Here is a 21435-nt window from a genome sequence, read left to right on the forward strand (position 1 = left end):
GAGGGTGTGGAGAGATAGGCACCCTCCTACACTGTTGGTGGGAATGTAAACTGGTGTAGCCGCTCTGGAAAACAGTGTGGAGGTTCCTCAAAAAACTATCCAGAAAACTCCCCTATGACCCAGCAATAGCACTGCTAGGGATTTACCCAAGGGATGCAGAAGTGCTGATGCATAGGGGCACATGTACCCCAATGTTCATAGCGGCACTGTCAACAATAGCCAAAATATGGAAAGAGCCTAAATGTCCATCACCTGATGAATGGATCAAGAAGATGTGGTTTACAATTTGACAATAAAATATTATGGAAAAAAAAAGATGTGGTTTATATATACAATGGAGTATTATATGGCAATGAGAAAGAATGAAATATGGCCATTTGTAGCAAGGTAGATGGACCTCGAGGGTGTCATGCTAAGCGAAATAAGTCAGACAGAGAAGTATACTATATGTTTGCACTCATAGGTCTAACAGGAAAACAGGAGAAATCTAATGGAGGACCAGGGGGAGGGGAAGAGGGAAAGAGAGTTGGGGAGAGAGAGGGACGCAAAACTTGAGAGACTACTGAATACTGAAAACGAACAAAGGGTTGAAGGGGAAGGGGCAGAGGGGAAAAGAGGTGGTGGTGATGGAGGAGGGCACTTGTGGGGAAGAGCACTGGGTATTACATGGAAACCAATTTGACAATAAACTATTTAAAAAAATTAAAAACAGAATTACCATATAATTAAGTAATTATACTACTGGAAATTTACCCAAAGAATATGAAAACTCTGGGGTGCCTGGGTGGCTCAGTTGGTTAAGCATCCAACTTCAGCTCAGGTCATGATCTCCTAGTTTATGAGTTGAAGCCCCACATTGGGCTCACTGCTGTAAGCACAGAGCCCACATCAGATCCTCTGTCCCCCTGTCACTACCCCTCACTATCTTGTGTGCTCATTCTCTCTCAAAAATAAAATTTTTTTTAAAAGTATGAAAACACTAATTCAAAAGGATACAAGCACCCCTATGTTTATTGCAGTATTATTTACAATAGCCAAATTATGAAAGCAGTCAAGTGTCCAGCAATAGATGAATGAATAAAGATGTGGTATATATATATTCATATATATATATATATAAATCATAAAAAAGAATGAAATTTTGTTATTTGCAATAACCTGAATGGAACTAGAGAGTAAAATGTTATGCAAAGTAAGTCAGAGAAAGACAAATACTATGATTTCACTTGTATGTGGAATTTAAAACAAAACAAATGAACAAAGGGAAAACAAAGAGAGAAAAACCAAGAAGCAGACTCTAAACTATAGAGAGAAAGCTGAGAGTTACCAGAGGGGAGGTAGGTGGGAGAATAGGTGAAATGAATGAAGAACATTAAGAGTACACTATCTTGATGAGCAACAAGTAGAGAGTTATTGAATCACTGTATTTTATATCAGAAGCTAATATAATGCTGTATGTTAACTATACTGAAATTAAAATAAAAAATAAAATAAAAAGATAAAATATCTTGAAAAAAATTTAAATAAAGTAGCACAATATAAACTTTAAGAAGAATGTGAAAAATTAACAAAGCTTATTATAATCTCTAATGTAGCCACAAAATAATAATACGGAGAGGTATGGATAAAAAGTCAAGAGAAGAATTCAAGTAGAATTTTTTAAATATTTCATTTATCCAAAAGAAAATAGAAAATGAAAATCAGAAGAAAAAATAGATGAAATGAGAAAAAAGTTAAAACGGTACACTCAAAACCCATCATATCATTAATTATAGTAGGTAAAAAACAAATTAAAGAAATTAACAAATCCACAATAATAGTTGATTGTAATAATCATCTCTCAGTAGGTGACAGAGTAACTAGATAAGAAGTCAGTAAAGATATTAAAGAATTGAACAATACTGTCAACTGACCTAAGTGGTCAGAATATTATCAAAACAGCTGCAAAATACAATTTCTTTCTAAAAGCATATGGAACAATCAGAAAGATGGACCATATGTCAGTCCATAAAGTCTCAAAAAATTTTAAAAGATTGAAATTGTACAGAGTAAATTCTCTATCCAAACAAAATTACACTAGAAATAAATACCATTAAGTTATTTAAAAGATCCCCAAATGTTAGGAAAATTAAACAACATATACAAAAATTAAAAAAGCAAATGAGAAATTATTTACTTTAAACTAAATGACAATGAAATCACAACATATGATAATCTGCAGAATTCTAAGCAATGACTGAAGATAAATTTACAGTGGGGACACCTGGGTGGCTCAGTCAGTTGAGCATCCAACTTCAGCTCAGGTCATGATCTCTTGATTCATGAGTTCAACTCCCACATCAGACTTGCTGCTATCTGCGCAGAGCCCACTTCAGATCCTCTATCCCTCTCTCTCTGCCCCTCCCCTGCTTCTCAAAAATAAATAAAACATTTTTTAAATGTTTTTTAAAAAAATCAATTCACAGCCATAACTACTTATACTAAGAAACAAGAGAGATGCCTGGGTGGCTGAGTCAGTTAAGCATCCACTTTGGCTCGGGTCATTATCTCACTGATCACGAGTCTGAGCCCCACACAGGGCTCTGTGCTGACAGCCCAGAGCTTGGAGCCTGCTTCAGATTCTGTGTCTCTCTCTCACTCTGCCCCTCCCCCACTCATGCTCTGTCACTCTCTCTCAAGAATATATAGATATTAAAAAAAATAAAATAAAATAAAATAAAAAACAAGTAATGTTTAATATTAATTATCTAACTTTCCAACTTAAGAAGGTAGAAAAAAGAACAAATTAAACCTGAAATTTAAAGAAGACTATAACAACAGCAGAAAACAACAAAATAGGAAATAAACATAAAATAAAGAACATCTTAAGGCCAAAATTTTATTCCTATAAAAATTAATAAAATTGATAAACCCAAGCAAAAAAAATCAAGAATAAAAGAGGGAAAAAACCAAATTACCAACATTAGGAATAAAGAACAAACACTGTATCTCGTTCTATTTTAAAAGATAGTAAGCAATATTATGAACAACCTTATATATATATTTTATAACTCATGTGAAATTATAAACTCCTATAAAACACAACAAAACTGTAAGAAGATGAAATTAAAGGTTTGAATAGAATTAATCCTCAGAAACCTTTTCCCAACCATGTGGAAAAAAAACAAAACAACATTCCAGCCCCATATTTCCTTGATAAATCCCATAAAATATAAACATTACAGCAAAACTAATAATTTTACACAAACACTTTAACAAAATAGAAGAGGGAAGTATTTACAAACTCATATTACAAAGCCAAGATGGCTCCCATTCAATACCAGAAAAAAATATTGCAGGAAAAACAAATTAGAAAACAATATTCCTTGCAAATACTAATCTAAAACTCCTTAAAAAATGTTAACCAATGTAATCCTTCAATATATTAGAAGTAATTATAATATTACCTTTTTTTTTAAGTAGGCTTCACACCCAGCACGAGCCAAATGCAGTGCTTAAACTCATGACCCAGAGATCAAGACCATAGCTGAGTTTAAAAGTCAGATGCTCAACCAAGTGGGCCACCAGGCACTCCCAATATTACTTACTATAATTAAAATATCATGACCAAGAAGAATTTATCCCAGGAATGCAAGGTTGGTCTAACACAGGATATCAATTAATAAAATCAAACATTAATAAAATTAAAAACACACGATCATTTCAATAAATGTGGAGGAGAAAACATTTGAAAAAAATCAATGCCCATTCACAACAAAACAGAGGGCATCAGTGAAAACCTACCACTATCATTCTTCAAAACGAAATACTTATTGTTACCCTACCCTGCAAATCCAGATGAAGACAAGGATGTCTGCTCTCATCTTTTCTGTTTAATATTATACTTGTGGTCCTACTCAATGCAATAAGAAAATGAGAAAATAAGATTAAAGAAATAGATTGGAAAAGAAGCACTGAAGCTGTTTAGTTGCAGACAATATAATCACGTGCATATAAAGTACCAGGAAAGCTATGAAACAGCTACTTAAAAACAGAAATATAGTAAAGTCACAGAACACAAGGTTAATATACAAAATTAAATATTATACATTTTATGCCCTAACAGCAAACAATTTGATATTAAATACAAAAGACAATTTCAATTCCAATGTCATCTAAGAATGTAAGATATTTCAAATAAATAAGAAGTACAAGACCAATACACTAAAAACTATATATCAGTCCAAGAAATTAAAGAAAATCTAAATAAATATAGGAATATACCATGCTTGTGGATTAGAAGACTCAATATTGTCAGGTTCTTGATTCACAAAAAAAAAAAAAAGGAAAATAAAAAAGAAAAAGAGAAAAGATCTGTACATTCAATAGCAACCTAATGAAAATACTAACATGCTTTTCTGTACAAATTGACAAGGTGAATCTAAAATTTATAAAGTAATGGAAAAGAACAGACAGTAGCCAAAGTAATCTTGAAAAAAAAAACCAAAGCTGGAGGACTCAGACATTGTGACTTTAAGCTTTCTATACAGCCACAATTATCAAGATAGTATGCTTTTACTGTAAGGATTAAACTAGATAGATGTAACACAAAACAGAGTGCCCAGAGATAAACCCATACACATATACTCGACTGATTTTCATCTGATGTTGTATCAAGTCACTTCAATAGAGAAAGGGAAGTCTTTTAAACAAATGGCGCTAGAACAGCTACATAAACTATTACATATTTTCCAACTTCACCAAGTAATTAATTTGATTCTCACACTACCTACACCAGGCAGCATACTTGGTGTAGATAGTGTCTCACAGCATCAGATCTCACAGCTTAAGGGCTCAATCCCACCAGACTACTCCCACTTCAGAAACCAATCACAGGCCCAAGTTGTTACCTGTGCTTCTGGACTGACTAGCTATAAATCAGAGGTTTCCATTACCCCTTGACCTTCAGGTGTGATTAATTTACAAGAATGGCTCACAGAACTCAGCGAAACATTTATTTATGTTTACTAGCTTATTATAAAAGGTTTCAGAAAGAATACAGATAAATAGCCACATGAAGATATATAAACGGCAAGGTCCAGAAAGGCTCTCAGCATAGGAGATTCTGTCTCCACAGAACTAGGTTTGCACAACCCACAAAGATGTAAATACATTCACCAACCCAGAAGCTCATCAAGAGTTTTCACAGAGCTTAATCTACACCACACCATCCTACTCCTTCCCCTTCCAAGAGGTCAGTGGATGGGGCTGAAAGTCCCAACCCTCTTAACACTTGGGTCTTTCTGGTGACCAGCCCCATTCTGAGTCAATCCAGGGTCCCCACTGTGAACTTGGGTGTGCTCAAAAAGGGATTCCTCATGAATGACAAAAAAAATACTCCTATCGATAACTCAGGAAATTCCAAGGGTTTTAGGAGATTTGTGCCAGAACTCAGAAGCAAAGAACAAATATATTTCCTATTATATCACAACTATGGAAAAATATAAACCTTTATCTCACTTCCCACACAAAATTTAAGCAAGCCAAAACTATAAAGCTTTGAGATAAGAATATGAGACTATGTTTATAACCTTGGAGTAGACAGGCAAAGATTTCTTAGAGAGGACACAAAAAGCATTCAGCGTTAAAACTTTTTTTTTTTTGATAAACTGGATTTCATGAAAATTTAAAACATCAGTTAATCAAAAGGCAATCCACAGACTGGAAGAAATATTCCCAATACATATATCTGACAATGGACTCACAGCCAGAATATATTAAAACTCTTGCAACTCAATTTTAAGAAGAAAAATGAGCCAATGAAAAAATGAGTATAAGACTTCAACAGATACTTCATAAAGGAAGACACAGTGATATCTAATACATATATGAAAAGGGGCTAAACATCACTGAACATCAGGGAAGCACAAACTAAAATGTTAAGAAGATACCATTTTACATCCACTAGTGAAGAGACTGACAACACAAAATGCTGACAAGACACGAAACAACTGAAACTCTTATGAACTCTTGTACAATATTTATGGCAGCATTATTCATAACAGCCAAAAACTGGAGTCTACCCACACGTCCATCAACAGAAGAACAAACAGTATTTTATTATAGTCATGCAATGGAATACTAACTACTCAGCAATAAAAAGGACTCATTTACTGATACAGGCAACGAAAAGATGATGTTCAAATACATTAGGCTAAGAGAAAGAAACCAGATACAACTACATTCTCTAGGGTTTCATTTATATGAAGCAGAAGAATAAGCAGAACTCATGTATGATACTGGAATCATAACTGTGACGGCCTATGAGTGGGAGACTGAATAGAAGGAACCCCAATGAATCATTATGGGGGATGGAAATGTTCTCTGTCTTGGGTATGATTATACAGATATATACATTGATCTAAAATTACTAAACCATACTTGTAAGATCTCTGCATCCCACAGTATGCACAAGTTTAACTCAATAAAATATCACAGGGGAGAGGGGAAAAACTTTACACCACACCGACAAAATGGCAAACTGACCATAAGTATTTATCTTTTCCCTCAAAAGAGTAACTATGAAGAGACAAGAAAGGAACTTCTGCAACACTAGTATTCTATTTATCATGTCTTGAATAATTACACAGGTAATTTCACTTGGGGATAATCCATCTAAATGTACACTTAAGATTTGTATATACTCTTCTGTATATACATTATATTCAATTTTTTCAGCCCTAATTAAAATGTGCAAATGATAAAAGTAAATTTTAAAAAGATTGTAAGGTAAATACACAGTCTAATGCCATAATATCTTATAGGATACCTAAGGTATTCCAATAAAATAAGCTATGGACCCATTTTCTCACCCCATATTTCATCCTGATATTTTGCAGCATGTCTGATAAAAATGGACCTTTAGCACTTATGTGATAAACTGTGACTTTTTAAATTTTTTAAACATTTATTTATTTTTGAGAGACAGAGCACAAGCAGGGGAGGGACAGAGAGAGGGAGACACAGTCCTAAGTAACTGCTGACAGCTCAGAGCCTGAAACAGGGCTTGAACCCATGAACCATGAGAACATGACCTGAGCTGAAGTTATATGCTTAACCGCCTGAGCACCCTGGTGCCTCTAAACCATGACTATTATATGGTTTACGTGTCAGAAAGCCAAATCTCCAAATCTTCACTATATCCTTTGCCAGACTGCCAAATTCCGTTAATATTTCTTAAGCTTAGTATTTGATAAATGTGGAGAAGAACATGAATAATGTCAGATGACTGACATGATGAAAGTGCGGTTGAATTCAGAAATCAAAAATGTGTAATGTCAGTAATTAACACAATTATTCTATATCTCCAACAGTATTCAGCAGTAGATAAAAGAGGCTGGGTTATGGAAGGACACTGGCAGATACCATGAAATCAGGATCCTGCCCCTCCTCTCTTCCCTAACACCTCACAGAATAAAAAAAAATTATAAATCCTTCAGACCTTTGATCTTTCACTGCTGGTTTCATAAAGTTTTCTTCATTTATAAAAGCAGTTACTAAGTTTAAGTGTGAGTTTCAGGCACAAATTTTTTGCAGCATAATTAACTTGTACTGTCGGGATTACTCTCCTCCATGGGAAGCTCCCCTTGCCCCTCTCCTGAGGGCACGTGCACACTTGGTCTCTCTCTTCCACCCTCAGGAGCTGCTTTGCAGACATGTTTCCATCACCTGCTGTAATCTGAGGTTTAAATGGGTCCTATTACTTAAAAAGGACACTTAGAGGCAGGATCCTGCATCTCTTAGATGAGAGCACCAATACTTGGCTAGATCTTTGTGTCTCTTATCACTGACTTGGCTCTCTAAAACTCTGATCACTTTGAAAGTCCAAGTGTCTCCTAAATCCATAAGGCTTAGGAGAAAATCTGAATCATTTCCTGTTGAGAATTATAACACTAACATAGGAAGGGAAAAATTAATATTTACAATATTCTGATGACAAAATCAGAATCTTTCTTTTGGTGTTTCCAAACTCCCACTGACTCTAACTTTAATTATAAACTGAATAAAGACTGTTTTAGAATCTCCCTAAAAGAAAAAAAAAATCAGGCTGATTTAATCCACACAAATAAAGGTTAAAGATAAAGGTCACAAAGGAATTGTTAAAGAAGGGGTGTTGTTGGGAGTACAACTGAAATGGCCAGCTATGGGATCTGAGTATGAGAGGGGAGGAAACGCAGCCAAGAGACTTGAATGCACTAGGAAAGTGAGAGGACTCTGGCACCAGAGATCAAAAAGCACATTTTATCAGAACTTAAGCATCAGAAGAAAGACAAGATATAGTAATGAAAAAAGGAGAGTTTCAGAGCTTAAGACATATTTCACTTACTAACTACTGCAAATAGAAACGAATATAGGAATATCTGTGATTAGAATTATCAACCTACCACATAATGCCTGAATATGAATAAATAAGGAGTAATTGCTGTAAATGGGTAGAGAAAATCCAAATTACTTATAATATTTATCTAGAACATAATTAGCTACAAGAAAAAAAATTAAAATTATTTCTATAAATAACATGTAGCCCATCTGATATTTTCAGATTATCCAATGAACTGTCCTCTTCCTTAAGGATAAATTAAAGTTGATTGGGCAGATATTACATACATAAATATAGAGCCAGATATACTCAGAGTAAAACAAAATTTCATTTTGTTCTAAAGCAATTTTAAAATGTGAACATGATTTATATAATTTCTTTCTACATGCAAGAATGTCTACACTGCCCTTATAACTCAATGTTGGCCATGATGAGGTTAACCATTACCAAAGAAGGCAGATTACTTATAAAATAGATTTCTTCATCTCACTGCAGATTTTGAACAAAGCAATAGAACAATATAAAATAAGACATTAAAATTTTCAGTAATCATAAGGAATGGGTAAGATTAAGTCACAGACCAGTGAAACTGGTCTTGGCGCAACATAACTCATTATACATCCAGTCTATTATTTGAATTCTTTGGCAAAGCATCTCAAACCTGACTGCAAAAATTTACCATTCTCCAATCAGCAAATGCAGTAACAACAATGTGCCAATAATAAAATGATAATGCAATTTTCTTACCTGCCTCAATAGTTTCTCAATAGCTGACATTACCATAAGGCCTCTCCAAACAATTGGTGCAGTCTCTACAACCAGGAAGCCCATAGACATACTGCAAGAGTAAACCAGAAATACAGCTAATTTACATATGTTAATATTATTCTGAAAAGTAACAAAAAGTAAAAAAGATATACTTACCAAGCAATACCATAATTCAAAAGAGGCCTCATTAGGTTGTCTGGGGGGAAAAAAAACTCTCTTTTAGAATATACAAACATACTTATTTTCTTATCAAAAATGTCAAATTAAAAATACAAATGGGCTATTCAAACTGCTCTTTAACTTCCAACTAATTCACCTCACAATAGTTTAAACATTACACCAAACACACAACCAATACTTCCAATAAATATAACATCTAAAAATACTTGCGATAAAGCTTTAAGAAACATCTAAAATTTTTAAGTGTTTCTAAAAATAACCTCCATAAGTAATTTTATCCACCTGTTTTATTCATATATGTAGACATATAAATTACATACATGTTTAGTATGTGTATACCTGACAAGTACACACACAAATACACATACATGCATCTAATAAGTTCTTCATATTTCTTCTTTTTTTATTCCTTGAAGAATGTGAAAAGTATAAAAAATCCAAGAAGAGAAAAACTCTATTTTATATCTCAACATAATAAAAGCCATATATTAAAAACCCACAGCAAACATCATACTCAATGGTAAAAGACTGAAAGTTTTCCTCTGAGATCAGGAACAAGACAGGGATGCCCACTTCTGCCTTTTTTAAAAATAGTTTATTTTTAAATTGGATTCCATATAACACCCAGTGCTTCTCCCCACAAGTGCCCCCCACCATGACCATCACCCACTTCCCTCCTTCCCCCTCCCCCTTCAGTCCATGGTTTTTTTTTTTTCAGTATTCAATAGTCTCTCATGATTTGTGTCCCTCTCTCTCCCCAGCTCTCTTTCCCCCTTCCTCTCCCTATGGTCCAATGTTAGGTTTTTCCTGTTAGACCTATGAATGCAAACATATGGTATCTTTCTCCACTTGACTTATTTCGCTTTTTAATTCAATACTGAAAGCACCAGAGCAATTAGGCAAGAAAAAGAAACAAACACATCCAAATTGGAAAGGAAGAAGTTTTCTCTGTTCTCTGTTTTATTTATTGAAAATCCTTAAGATTCCACAAAGAAACTATTAAAGCTATTAATGAATTCAGCTAAGTAGCTGCATTTCTATACACTAACAATAAACAATCTGAAAATTATGAAAACACTTCTATCTATAACAGTATCAAAAACAACCAAAAGAATTAACTTAACCAAGGAGATGAAAGATTTGTACTCAAACCATTGCTGAAAAAAATCAAAGACAACATAAATAAAAGGAAACATCTATCAAGTTCATTGATGGGAAGACTTAATATGTGAATGCTGCCTAAAGCAATCTATAAATTCACTGCAACCCTATCAAAATCCCAATGACATTTTTTTGCAGAAACAAACAAAAAACTTATCCTAAAATTCATATGGAATCTCAAGGGATCCCAAATAGACAAATCAATCTAGAAAAGAGCAAAGTTGAATGATTCATAGCTCCTGATTTCAAAACTTAAATACAAAGCTAAAGTAAGCAAATCAGTGAGGTACTGGCATAAAGACAGATATATAAACCAGCAGAATAGAAGAGACAGCCTAGAATCACATACATATCAAATAGTTTTTGATGGGAGGCCAACATAATTCAATAGCAAAAGGAAAACAAACGGTGCTGAGAAAACTGGATATCCACAGGCAAAAGAATGAACTCAGGCCTTAGCTAACACCATAAACAAAAATTAATTCAAAATGGATCAAAGACCTAAATGTGAGAGCTAAAATTATACATCTCTTAGAAGCAAACATAGAGCAAAAGCTTCATGTCACTGGATTAGGCAACAATTTTTTGGATTTGACAACAAAGGTATAGGCAATAAAAGAAATAATAGACAACATGGACTTAATGAGAATTTTTAAATGTTGTGCATCAAAGACAGTATTTACAAGTAAAATAATAAGCCACAAAATGAGAAAATATTTGCAAGTCATATACCTTATAAGGGATTCATATCCAGAATATATGAAATCTTTTTTCATTTTTTAAATTTATTATTTTTTTAATTTACATCCAAGTTAGTTAACAATACAGTAATGATGTTCAGGAGTAGAATCCAGTGATTCATCACCTACATACAACACCCAGTGCTCATCCCAAAGAGAGTCCTCCTTAATGTTCCTTGTCCAATTAGCCCATTCCCCCGACTCATTACCCCTCCAGCAACCCTCAGTTTGTTTCCTATATTTAAGAATCTCTCATGGTTTCTCCCCCTCCCTGTTTTCATATTATTTTTGCTTGCCTTCCTCTATGTTCATCTGTTTTATATCTTAAATTGCATCTATGAGTGAAGTCATATGATATTTGTCTCTCTCTGACTAATTTCACTTAGCACAATACACTCTAGTTCCATCCATGTTGTTGTAAATGCCAAGACTTCATTCTTTTTTATTGCCAAGTAATACAGAATATATTAAATCTTAAAACCAACAATAGCAAAAAAAAATAGCACCAACAATAGCAGCAAAAAACAAAACCTAATTAAAAAATGGGCAAAGGAAGTGAAGAGACATTTCTTCAAGAAAGATTTACAAATAGCCAAAAACCACATGGAAGAATGTTCAACATCACTGATCATAAGGGAAATGCCCATCAAAATCACCATACCACCTAATACATATTAGAATAGCTACCATTAAAAAAAAAAAAAAAGGAACTGACAAAAACAGAAATTAACAAGTATGGGTAAGAATGTGCAGAAGTTTGAAGAACACATGTACAGTATTGGTAGGAATGTAAAAAGGTATAGCTGCTAGTGAAAATAATACAGTGGTTCCTCAAAAACTTAAAAATAAATTACCATATGATCCAGGAATTCTACTTCTTAGTACATACCCAAAAGGAATGAAATGAGGGTCTCAGGGTCTTGAAGAGATATGTGTACAGTCATGTTCATAGGGCCATTATTCACAATAGCTTCAATGGAGAAGTAACCCAAGTGTCTACTGACAGATGCATAGATAAGCCAAATGCCGCGTGTGTATGTGTGCATATATATACACACATACACACACACAGAATAGAATACTTCCAATTTTTAAAGTCTTAAAAAGGAAGGAAATTCTGACATGTTATAACATGGATAAACACTGAGGACAAATGCTAAGTGAAATAAGCCAGTCACAATAGAGGAACACTGTATGATTCCCCTTATGTGAAATACATAAAGTAGTAAAAATCATACAGACAAAAAGGGAGAATGGCAGCTGCCAGCAGCATGGGAGGTAGTGGTGAGGAGTTACTGTTTGAAGGGTATAGTTTCAGTTTTACAAGACAAAAAAGAGCTACAGAGATGGATGGTGGAGATGGTTGCAAAACGTTATGAATGTACTAAATGCCACTGAACTATATACTTAAAAATGGTTAAGATGGTGGGGTACCCAGGTGGCTGTTGGCTAGGCAAACTGACTTCAGCAATTTCAGCTCAGGTCATGATCTCACATGATCTGACAGTGCAGAGCCTTCTGGATTCTCTCTCTCCCACTCTCTCTCTGTCCCTCCCCCACGTGCATACACTTTCTCTCTCTAAAATAAATAAATAAACTTTATTTTTTAAAAACAAAGGTTAAGATGGTAAGCTTATGTTATTTGTATTTTACCATAATAAAAATATATTTTTTAAACTCTACTTTGTAATCTGAGACATTATTCTCCAGGGAAAAGCAATCTACTATTTATGCCCAAGTACTTAAAAAAAAAAAAGGAAAAGAAATTACAGTTCACAGTCAATTAAAAAGTATATAAACTATTAATTTATATTACTACAAAACATAGTTCCTTTTATCAAACTATCTGTGTAGCCACATTCCCATTCTTTCTACTATATTCTATTTCACCATAATAAAGTACAGTAAAAGCCCTCTAGATACTTTGTGCAATTTGGGCTAGTATTGAGCTAAAAGTTTTAAAAAGATCATAAAAATCTAGTAGAATTTTGCAGTCAGATTTCACCAATGTCTTTTAAGTTGTTTCTCCTTCTTAAAGAGACTGAAATTGAGAACTGTAGATAAAAACATATAGGCATGGTTTATATGTCAGTTTTTTCCCAAAGCATCCAACTTAAACTTGCAGAGCAACTTTTCACCATTGTGCTCTGTATTTTCATACTTTGATTTTCTCCAATTATGTATGGATACAGATTAAAGAGTCAAGTTGTACTATAAAAGTGTTATTGAAAGTCAATAATCCTACAATCCTCTCCCATTTCTTACTCCCCAGGGCCAACAACTCTCAATTTTTGGTTTTCTTGATTCTCTACTATATCTCTGTTTTCAAGTTCATTAATTTCTGCTCTTAATCACTTCTTTTCTTTTAATTTCTTTGGGTTTATTGCATTGCTCTAATTTCTTTAGTTAAATAGCTCATTTATTTTCAGCCTTTCTTCTTTTGTAAATAGAAATACTTATGACTACCTCTAAATATATTTAGCTTTGTCCCATAAGTTTCCATTTTTATCATTTCTCCTTTCAACCATGCATTATTTAGAAATTATTTTTAATTTCCAAATGTATAGGTGCTTTTTGTTATCATTTTGTTATGAGCTTCTAAATTAATCATGTGGTACTTAGAAAATGTAGTCTGAATGATACCAGTCTTTGAAATTCACTGAAACTATCTTCATGGCCTTTTCCATAATCAATTTTTATAATTTTCCAGGTGTGCTTGAAAAGAATATTCTATTTATAGCCATTAGATCAAGTTTGTCTGAAGGTAGTAATTCTTTACATTCAGTAATACTTTTGCTTTAAAGTCTATTTTGTCTGATATTAACATAACTACACCAAGTTTTATTTCACTCTATTTGTGCTTTTTAATCCTTTAGCTTTTACCATATATATTTTTTTATGTCTTAGGTAACATCTTTTAAAAATAGCTTTAACCTATCTGGATTTGGTTTTGTTTAATTTTCATTTTCTTCTGTCTTACAGTATTATTGTTTTAACTAGAAAGTTGTATAATATTTATATTTATATTGCTAATATGTTGGGGTGGTGGGGTAGCTCAGTTGGTTGAGCAACTGACTCTTGATTTCGGCTCAGGTCATGATCCCAGAGTTGTGGGATTGAGCCCCATATCAGGCTCTGTGCTGACTGTGGAGCCTTCTAGAGATCCTCTCTCTCCCTCTGCCCCTGTCCCCTGCTTGCAATCTCTCTAAAATAAATAAATATATATTTTACTGATATACTTGTGTTCATATTTACTATTCCATTTTGTGCTTTCTCTTAGCCTCCATTTTTTTAGTAGTTTCATATTTTTAAGATTCTTCCACCTCATTACATTTTGTCCACTTTTAGAATAGAAATCACATAGTACATTTCTAGTCTTATAATGATTACCTAGTATTTTTTAAAACACCCTTAAAGTGTGAATTAAACAATACTTCCACCTTCTTCCTTTAAGAAAATTTATTTTTGAGAGAGAGAGAGCATGCACACATACACACAGGGGAGGGGGAGAGGAAGATGGAGAAAGAGAACCTTAAGCAGGTTCCACACCCAGCACAGAGCCCAATGTGGGGATTGATCTCACAACCATAAGATCATCACCTGAGCCAAAATCAAGAGTTGGACACTTAATCAACTGAGCCAAGCAGGCGCCCCTACCTTCTTCCTCTTTGAATGCTTCAAATCCAATCACTGTCCCTCCTAAGCTGATTCACATGCCATTGCTGTCCTCAATTTTAGTTTTATCTGGGAAAATTCTCAGCCATGAGAATATTGCCTCTGTTACAGTTTCTCCATTATCTCCTTCTAGAACAACGATTACACCCATATTGAACCTTCTCATGCTATCTACCATGTCCCTCAAACTTTCATTTGTTTTCCAATTCTTCTCTTAGTACTACATTCTGAATATTTTCTTTTTGCCTATATTCCTTCATTTTCTCTTTAGCTGTGCCTAATCTTTAATCTGCCCAATTTTTCCCACTCTACCCAGAGCCAAGAACAAATCCGGCACTTATTCCCAATAACCACTATGTATGGAAGGATTTATTTCATGATCACTTATTAAGGATATCACCATTAGGGTGTACAGCTCTTATATGGTGCATTGAACCTTCCTCCCTCCTTAGGAGCCATATTTTGTCCCCATTCCTTCATATACAATCCTGTAAAATACAGGCCCGAAGCCACCAAGATCAGCAGGTAACACCTGGGTAACTATCAATTCGAGCGCTCATTTGCATCACACTTTCTTGTTATTTCTGAGAAATTCCCTTCCTTTCCCACTATCTCAGACTTGTAGTGAAAAGTAGTTTTTGTTAATATTCCATGTAATGTTTTAAGGTATGCTATTATAGGAAGAATTTTTCTAGACATCTAGTTTGCCACATCTAGAAGTAGAAAGCTACTGATTTTTAGTGATCTCATATCCCTTATGATATCTTACAGAACTCTATTTTTCAAATAGTTTTCTGATTATTTCTTTTGAATTTCTAGGTAGACAAACATACCACATGGAATTAAGAATAATGCTGCCTTTTCCTTTCCACTATCAATAACCCTCACTTCCTTTTCTGGTTTTAGTAGATTGGCTAAAACTTGCAGTAGCAATAGCACTGCACTTGTTTTTAGTGTAACATGGAAAAGATTATACCAAAAATAAAACAAGAATACATGAGTATCATCTATTCACCTAATCCTCCACTTGAAATAGATGATCTAAGTAGTTTGAGTCTGCTCAAAACAGAACTTAAAGTTCAAACTGGAATTGGAAATGTAAACTATTAACTGAATGCTGTGCTCCCATCGAAATTCCTATGTTGAAATCCTAACCCCCAATGTGATGGTATTAGGAGGATGCGTAGGTCCTGAGGCAGAGTTCTCATGAAAGGGTTTAGTGTCCTTATGAAAGATATTCCAGAGGCCTCTCTTGCCCTGTGTCTGCTATGAGAGGAAACAATGACGTGAGAGCTGTCTATGAACCAGTAAGCAAGTCTTCACCAAATGTCAAAGCACCTTGATCTTGGACTTCCCAGCCTCCAAAACTGTGAGAAATAAAAGTTCGTGGTTTAAACCACCCAGTCTATGGTACTTTTGTCACAGCAGCCTGAACAAACTAAAGCACTAGAAAGGTCCATAGCTTTTTCACAAAATTGGAAACCAAAACCTCTAACACTATATAGGCATAATCTTTAATCTACTTCATCAGTATGCTAAATCCCCAACCAGAGAAAATGTGTACTTTAAATACTTCTTGTAGTTTGGTGAATAATAAATTGTAAATGGAAACAAGCAATGTAAGCAGATTTATCATCATGTTAAATGCATTTCTTCAGAATTTAACAGGGAAAAATGTACACCGAGTCCTAGGCATTACAGCATATACATTAAAAAGGAAGTTCAAGGCACATTCCTCTTTATCTCCTCCTGTATATTAGTAAACAAAATTAATACCACGAAAAGCATTTTACTTTAATTAATAAAATTCTCAGATTTGAATGATGGCATAGGCTGAAACCATACTTTTAAATTAGCAGAGAAAGACTCTGAATAACAACTCATGATTACAGGTACAAATTAGTATATGTGCCCTAAAATTTTATTTTAAAAACTGTGTACAGCAATTCCTACTCATAAGCTTGATAGAAAAACTAACAAAATACTATTGGTTGAAAGTTTACAAAGAACATTTGGAACCTACTGTCCTATAACAGCGTTTTAAAGAGACCTTCATTAGCTGAAGTTATCATGACACAGATCATTATTTCCTACTTCCTATTAACTTCATGATAGTTCATACACTGAAGCATAAAAGATTCTTCCACTAAGTCAAACCATTTCAATTGCCATAATGCCATTCGTGACACCATGCCACATCTTCCTTACTCTATTACAACGAAGTTCTAACATTTCTAACAGGTATAAATTTAATTAATGGATGTATGTCACCAATGGATTTTGAACGGAGTCGGGGATGACTTTTATTTTATAAATTAATTGTAAAGCTAGAAAAGACACTGTGACCATGTCAAACTGAAGAGCTAGGTATAAAGGAAATAGGCATAAGAAAGGCTGTTTTAAATTTTTCTATTATAGTTGAAATTGTTAAATGTTCCAAGGATAATGCTTATCTAGAATCAGATTTTCTTTTGGTAGGAATCCCACTGTTCATGAATCAGCTAAATGGTAGACATTCCCATTTACTTGGTATTAGCAATAAAGTTGAAAAAATCTCTGTACCTCATACTCCCTGGATCCAAAATTAAGAGTTTTAAATGCACCTGAACACCAAGGTCCACGAATATATGTCTTAAAAAATTATAATTTGAGATCATATAATACAGACATTGAGTCCATTTTTTTAAAAATTAGAACAGGAAAATAATTTTAAAGAATATTTAAACATGAAGTAACAAACCAGTTTTATAAAAACAATCTTTTATCCACATATTCATGACAAGACATTCAAAGGTACAAAAACTCAGAAAGGAAAAGGTAACCCAGGACAAAGTTTACAATGTCACTTTCTCACCACCCACTTTCCTATCCCTTCTTTTGTTTCTAAAACTAAGATCCTTTCTTATGAGAAATCAGATGGAAGGAAGAGGTTACATTTCCTCTATTCTTTCAGGAGAACTTAAAGTGGTTAGATAAGATAAAGTAGTTCTACCAAGTTAGTACCAGAAAAAGCTTAGAATGTCCTACCTGTTTACCTGGAAGAAGGATTTAGAGAGAAGGTGAGTAAAGATTGGAGAATGGAATGGATTAAGATCCAAATATCAATTTGGACAATAAGGCAATATAATAATACTGTACCTAGAAGTGGAAAGGAGGGGAATTGAGAACATGAGAAGGGAGCAGAAAGACTATTAAAAAAATTCTTCTATGCTTTTATAATTTTACATTTATCACTCTTTAATATTAAAATGTAATTTATCTTCAGCACACTTTCTCTTTTTGTACCACTTTGAAAACTTACTATCTCATCCCAGGCATCCACCCATCTCAAAGTTGAAAGCCATTCAGGTATCTTTCATAAAAAGGCAAACTCTTTCCCAAGGAAAGAAACTCCCCTTTTTTCCCCCCAACTCATCCCTTCCTTAAACAAAGCTCTCATTTTTTTAATGTGGATGGTTTCCATTAGGAAAAGAACCTGAAACAAGTAAACCACATTGAGAGCTGTTTTCTAAACAGCTAAACAGTCAAAAGTAAATATACTGAGGGAAACCTGCACACCCTATATTTGGTCTTCCAGGCATTTGTAGTGCAGTAAAACATTATTTATTATAAGAAATTAGCCATTTATTAGCTGTGGCCTTGAACAAGTTGTCTTTATATGATACATACACTCTTCAAATGTCATACTTCAAATGAAGTGGTTTAAGACCAGAAAACTAAACTAATGTACCCAAAGTTAAATAGCTAGCAGTAACAAAAGCAGTAAGGATCTGAGATTAAACTTATTTCATTTTAAGTTCCATATTATTTCTACACACATATCCAAGAAGCAGGAGGCTTAAGATCAGGCACATACATATGAGGTCAGAAGATAACACACAGTTTGGAACATCAGCAAATATAGATTTTCTTTCTATTACTTGATGACACCCAGACAAGTTTCATGAAGTGATTTAACAATGCTCTGATACATCAAGTTATTCTGTAATTAATGTGAATTGTCCTTTAAGTCAATTACAAGTTCTTAGGATCAAGTTCAAAGCATCACAGTTGGCTATTTTTGGTTATTTAGATATAACTTTTAACTACATTTTTGTAAACACCAATCTCTCTGTTTACTAGGTACTGTTTCCAGGCTTCTTATCTAATTTATATGTCATATAAAACTGGTTTTCTTCGATTAACCATCTAGCTTCCTAAAATCTCAAATTCATTTTGAAGCAGCAATAGTTCACTGCAAGTACAAAGGGATCAAGAGCTCAGATTTGAAACATACTAACAATAAATGCCCTCAACACAGTGACCAAAGAAGCGGCAGGTTAGCAAAATAGGAGTGACACATTGGTACTAGAAAACAGTATTTAGTCATATGACAGGGGCTTAATATAAAACTGTACTTCTTACAGTAACTAAAATGCATGTTACTGTGTATGTTGTGAAGCAAAAGCAGAAGTCTAAACACAAAAAAAGAAACACAAAATCATGAGTGTCATTATAAAAAGTCCCAGTTAAGAACATAAAAAGACTATAACAGAGAAAATAAATAGACACACAACCAAAGACAAAACACTGGCTTCAGTGTACACTTTATACCAGTGTGGTTAAAAGAATTGCATAAACTTAATTTGTTATAAGAGGAAAGGAAAAGATACAAAGCATAGAAGTAAAAAACTATTTTAAGAAGACTCCTGAAAAAATTAATCTACTGTAACAAAAAAATCATGTAATAAAAAGATACAACTGTGGAATATAAATAAATTACAATAAAAACATAAAAATTATAAAATTAAAGATAATACATTTACAGATACTCAGGGAGTAACTCCCATAAATATTTTGTATATATTATTACCCATTTAGTGATACTAGAGGTTTGGGGGCTCAGATGAATGGCCCATATACCAGAGAAATCAGAAGAAATAAGTTATACCAAGTAGAGACACTGATGTTTGTGGCCACATAGTAAATTAGACACTATCCAGTAAAGTAATGAAACACTGAAGTGTCAGGCAGTTTTGTGATTTTGTGTATAAGGCAAGTATTTCTAGAATAGTAAATGCTTTAAAAATTCCTTTCTGAGGGCGCCCGCGTGGCTCAGTTGGTTAAGCATCCAGTTTCGGCTCAGGTCATGATCTCACAGTTCATGGTTTCAAGCCCCAAATCAGGCTCTGTGCTGACAGCTGGCTCAGAGCCTAGAGCCTGTCTTTGGATTCTGTGTCTCCTTCTCTCTCTGACCCTCCTCTGCTCACGCTGTCTCTCTCTGTCTCTCAAAAATAAATAAAAAACATTAAAATTTTTTAATTCAATTCTGAGGCGCAGTAAGAGATTCCTGGGCTTGCCTTGTCCCTCCAACACAGTAGATCAACATCAAACCATTCCGATCACCTAGGAAATCAATCTGAGGATTAACAGAACAATCTGCATAATTTGAGGGGAAATCAGGGCAGGTAGGTGGCACAGGGAGGTGAAATGGGGGAGAGAGAGAGGGAGAGGGAGCAGTGCATCAGGCTTGCACAAAAAAGCACTACCTGTGAAAGTAGTTAGAGAGAAAGAGTGAAAACACACAGCAGACAGCACAAGAAAACTGTTCCCCAAAACTAGTGATGGGGAAAAAATAGAGGGTTTCAATATGGCGAGTTTTTTAATAAATGGTGAAGTATAGGGTCTAAAGTTTCAGAGGTCAGCACCTGGTGGTGCTCCAGCGAGGCAGCAGGGTAGAGCTCCCCGAGAATGGGCAACCCTGTCTGAGGACCCCCTGGGTGGCACAGGGAGAAGCATATCTCCTGCTTGGAGCGCACTTCATAGAAGTGATACAGCCTTGGGGCGCCTGGGTGGCTCAGTCGTTGAGCCTCCGGCTTCGGCTCGGGTCAGATCTCACGTTTGTGGGTTCGAGCCCCGCATCGGGCTCTGTGCTGACAGCTGGCTCGGAGCCTGGAGCCTGCTTCCGGATCTGTGTTTCCTTCTCTCTCTCTGCCCCTCCCCCTCTCATGCTCTGTCTCTCTTTGTATCAAAATAAATAAAACATTAAAAAAAAAGTTTAAAGAAGTGATACAGCCTCTACACACACACACACACACACACACACACACACACACCCCCCCCCCCCCCCCCCCCCAAAAGATCCACCCAGTGGGAGCCAACAAAGGACCACGTTCACCGGTATAAGAACAAAGACAGCTGCTGAGGGCAGCACACACGGGCACCAGCTGTGTGTTGCAATTTACCATAAACTCTTAGCTGCTGCAGTTGCATAATCACACAAACATTTCCTGGGATAGGCCAGTACTAGCCACAGCACAGCGAGTCCCTCCCCAGAGGATCACTGAGGGTCCTAACTGCAGGGGTCTCTAAAGTGCAGGGATTTGAAACACAATAGCACCTAAGATAAAACTCAAGAGACAGGTGCAGCCTGATAGATGGACAGCTTGGACACAGATGAGGTGGGGAGGGGAAGGGGGGAGAAGGAGAAGGAGAAGCAGGAGACACAAAAGGGGTAACTGACTGCACTTCTGTGAGGACAGATGAACTTCCTGCTCTGGGAGACTAGGAAGT

The 21435-nt window shown here is 34.9% G+C and overlaps 1 protein-coding gene across 1 annotated transcript in view; it reads right to left on the minus strand.

Annotated features, from left to right (window-relative positions):
- Nucleotides 1–21435, minus strand: part of NUBPL (nucleotide binding protein like) — a 206600-nt gene that overhangs the window by 114775 nt on the left and 70390 nt on the right. Inside the window, exons 5-6 of the mRNA XM_029951167.1 lie at nucleotides 9284–9323; nucleotides 9107–9197 (exon numbers count right to left, since the gene is read on the minus strand). Coding sequence (XP_029807027.1) covers nucleotides 9107–9197; nucleotides 9284–9323 — 131 coding nt within the window. The remainder of the gene's footprint in view (nucleotides 1–9106; nucleotides 9198–9283; nucleotides 9324–21435) is intronic.

Source organism: Suricata suricatta, chromosome 9, assembly GCF_006229205.1.
Source record: "Suricata suricatta isolate VVHF042 chromosome 9, meerkat_22Aug2017_6uvM2_HiC, whole genome shotgun sequence".
Classification (NCBI taxonomy): domain Eukaryota; kingdom Metazoa; phylum Chordata; class Mammalia; order Carnivora; family Herpestidae; genus Suricata; species Suricata suricatta.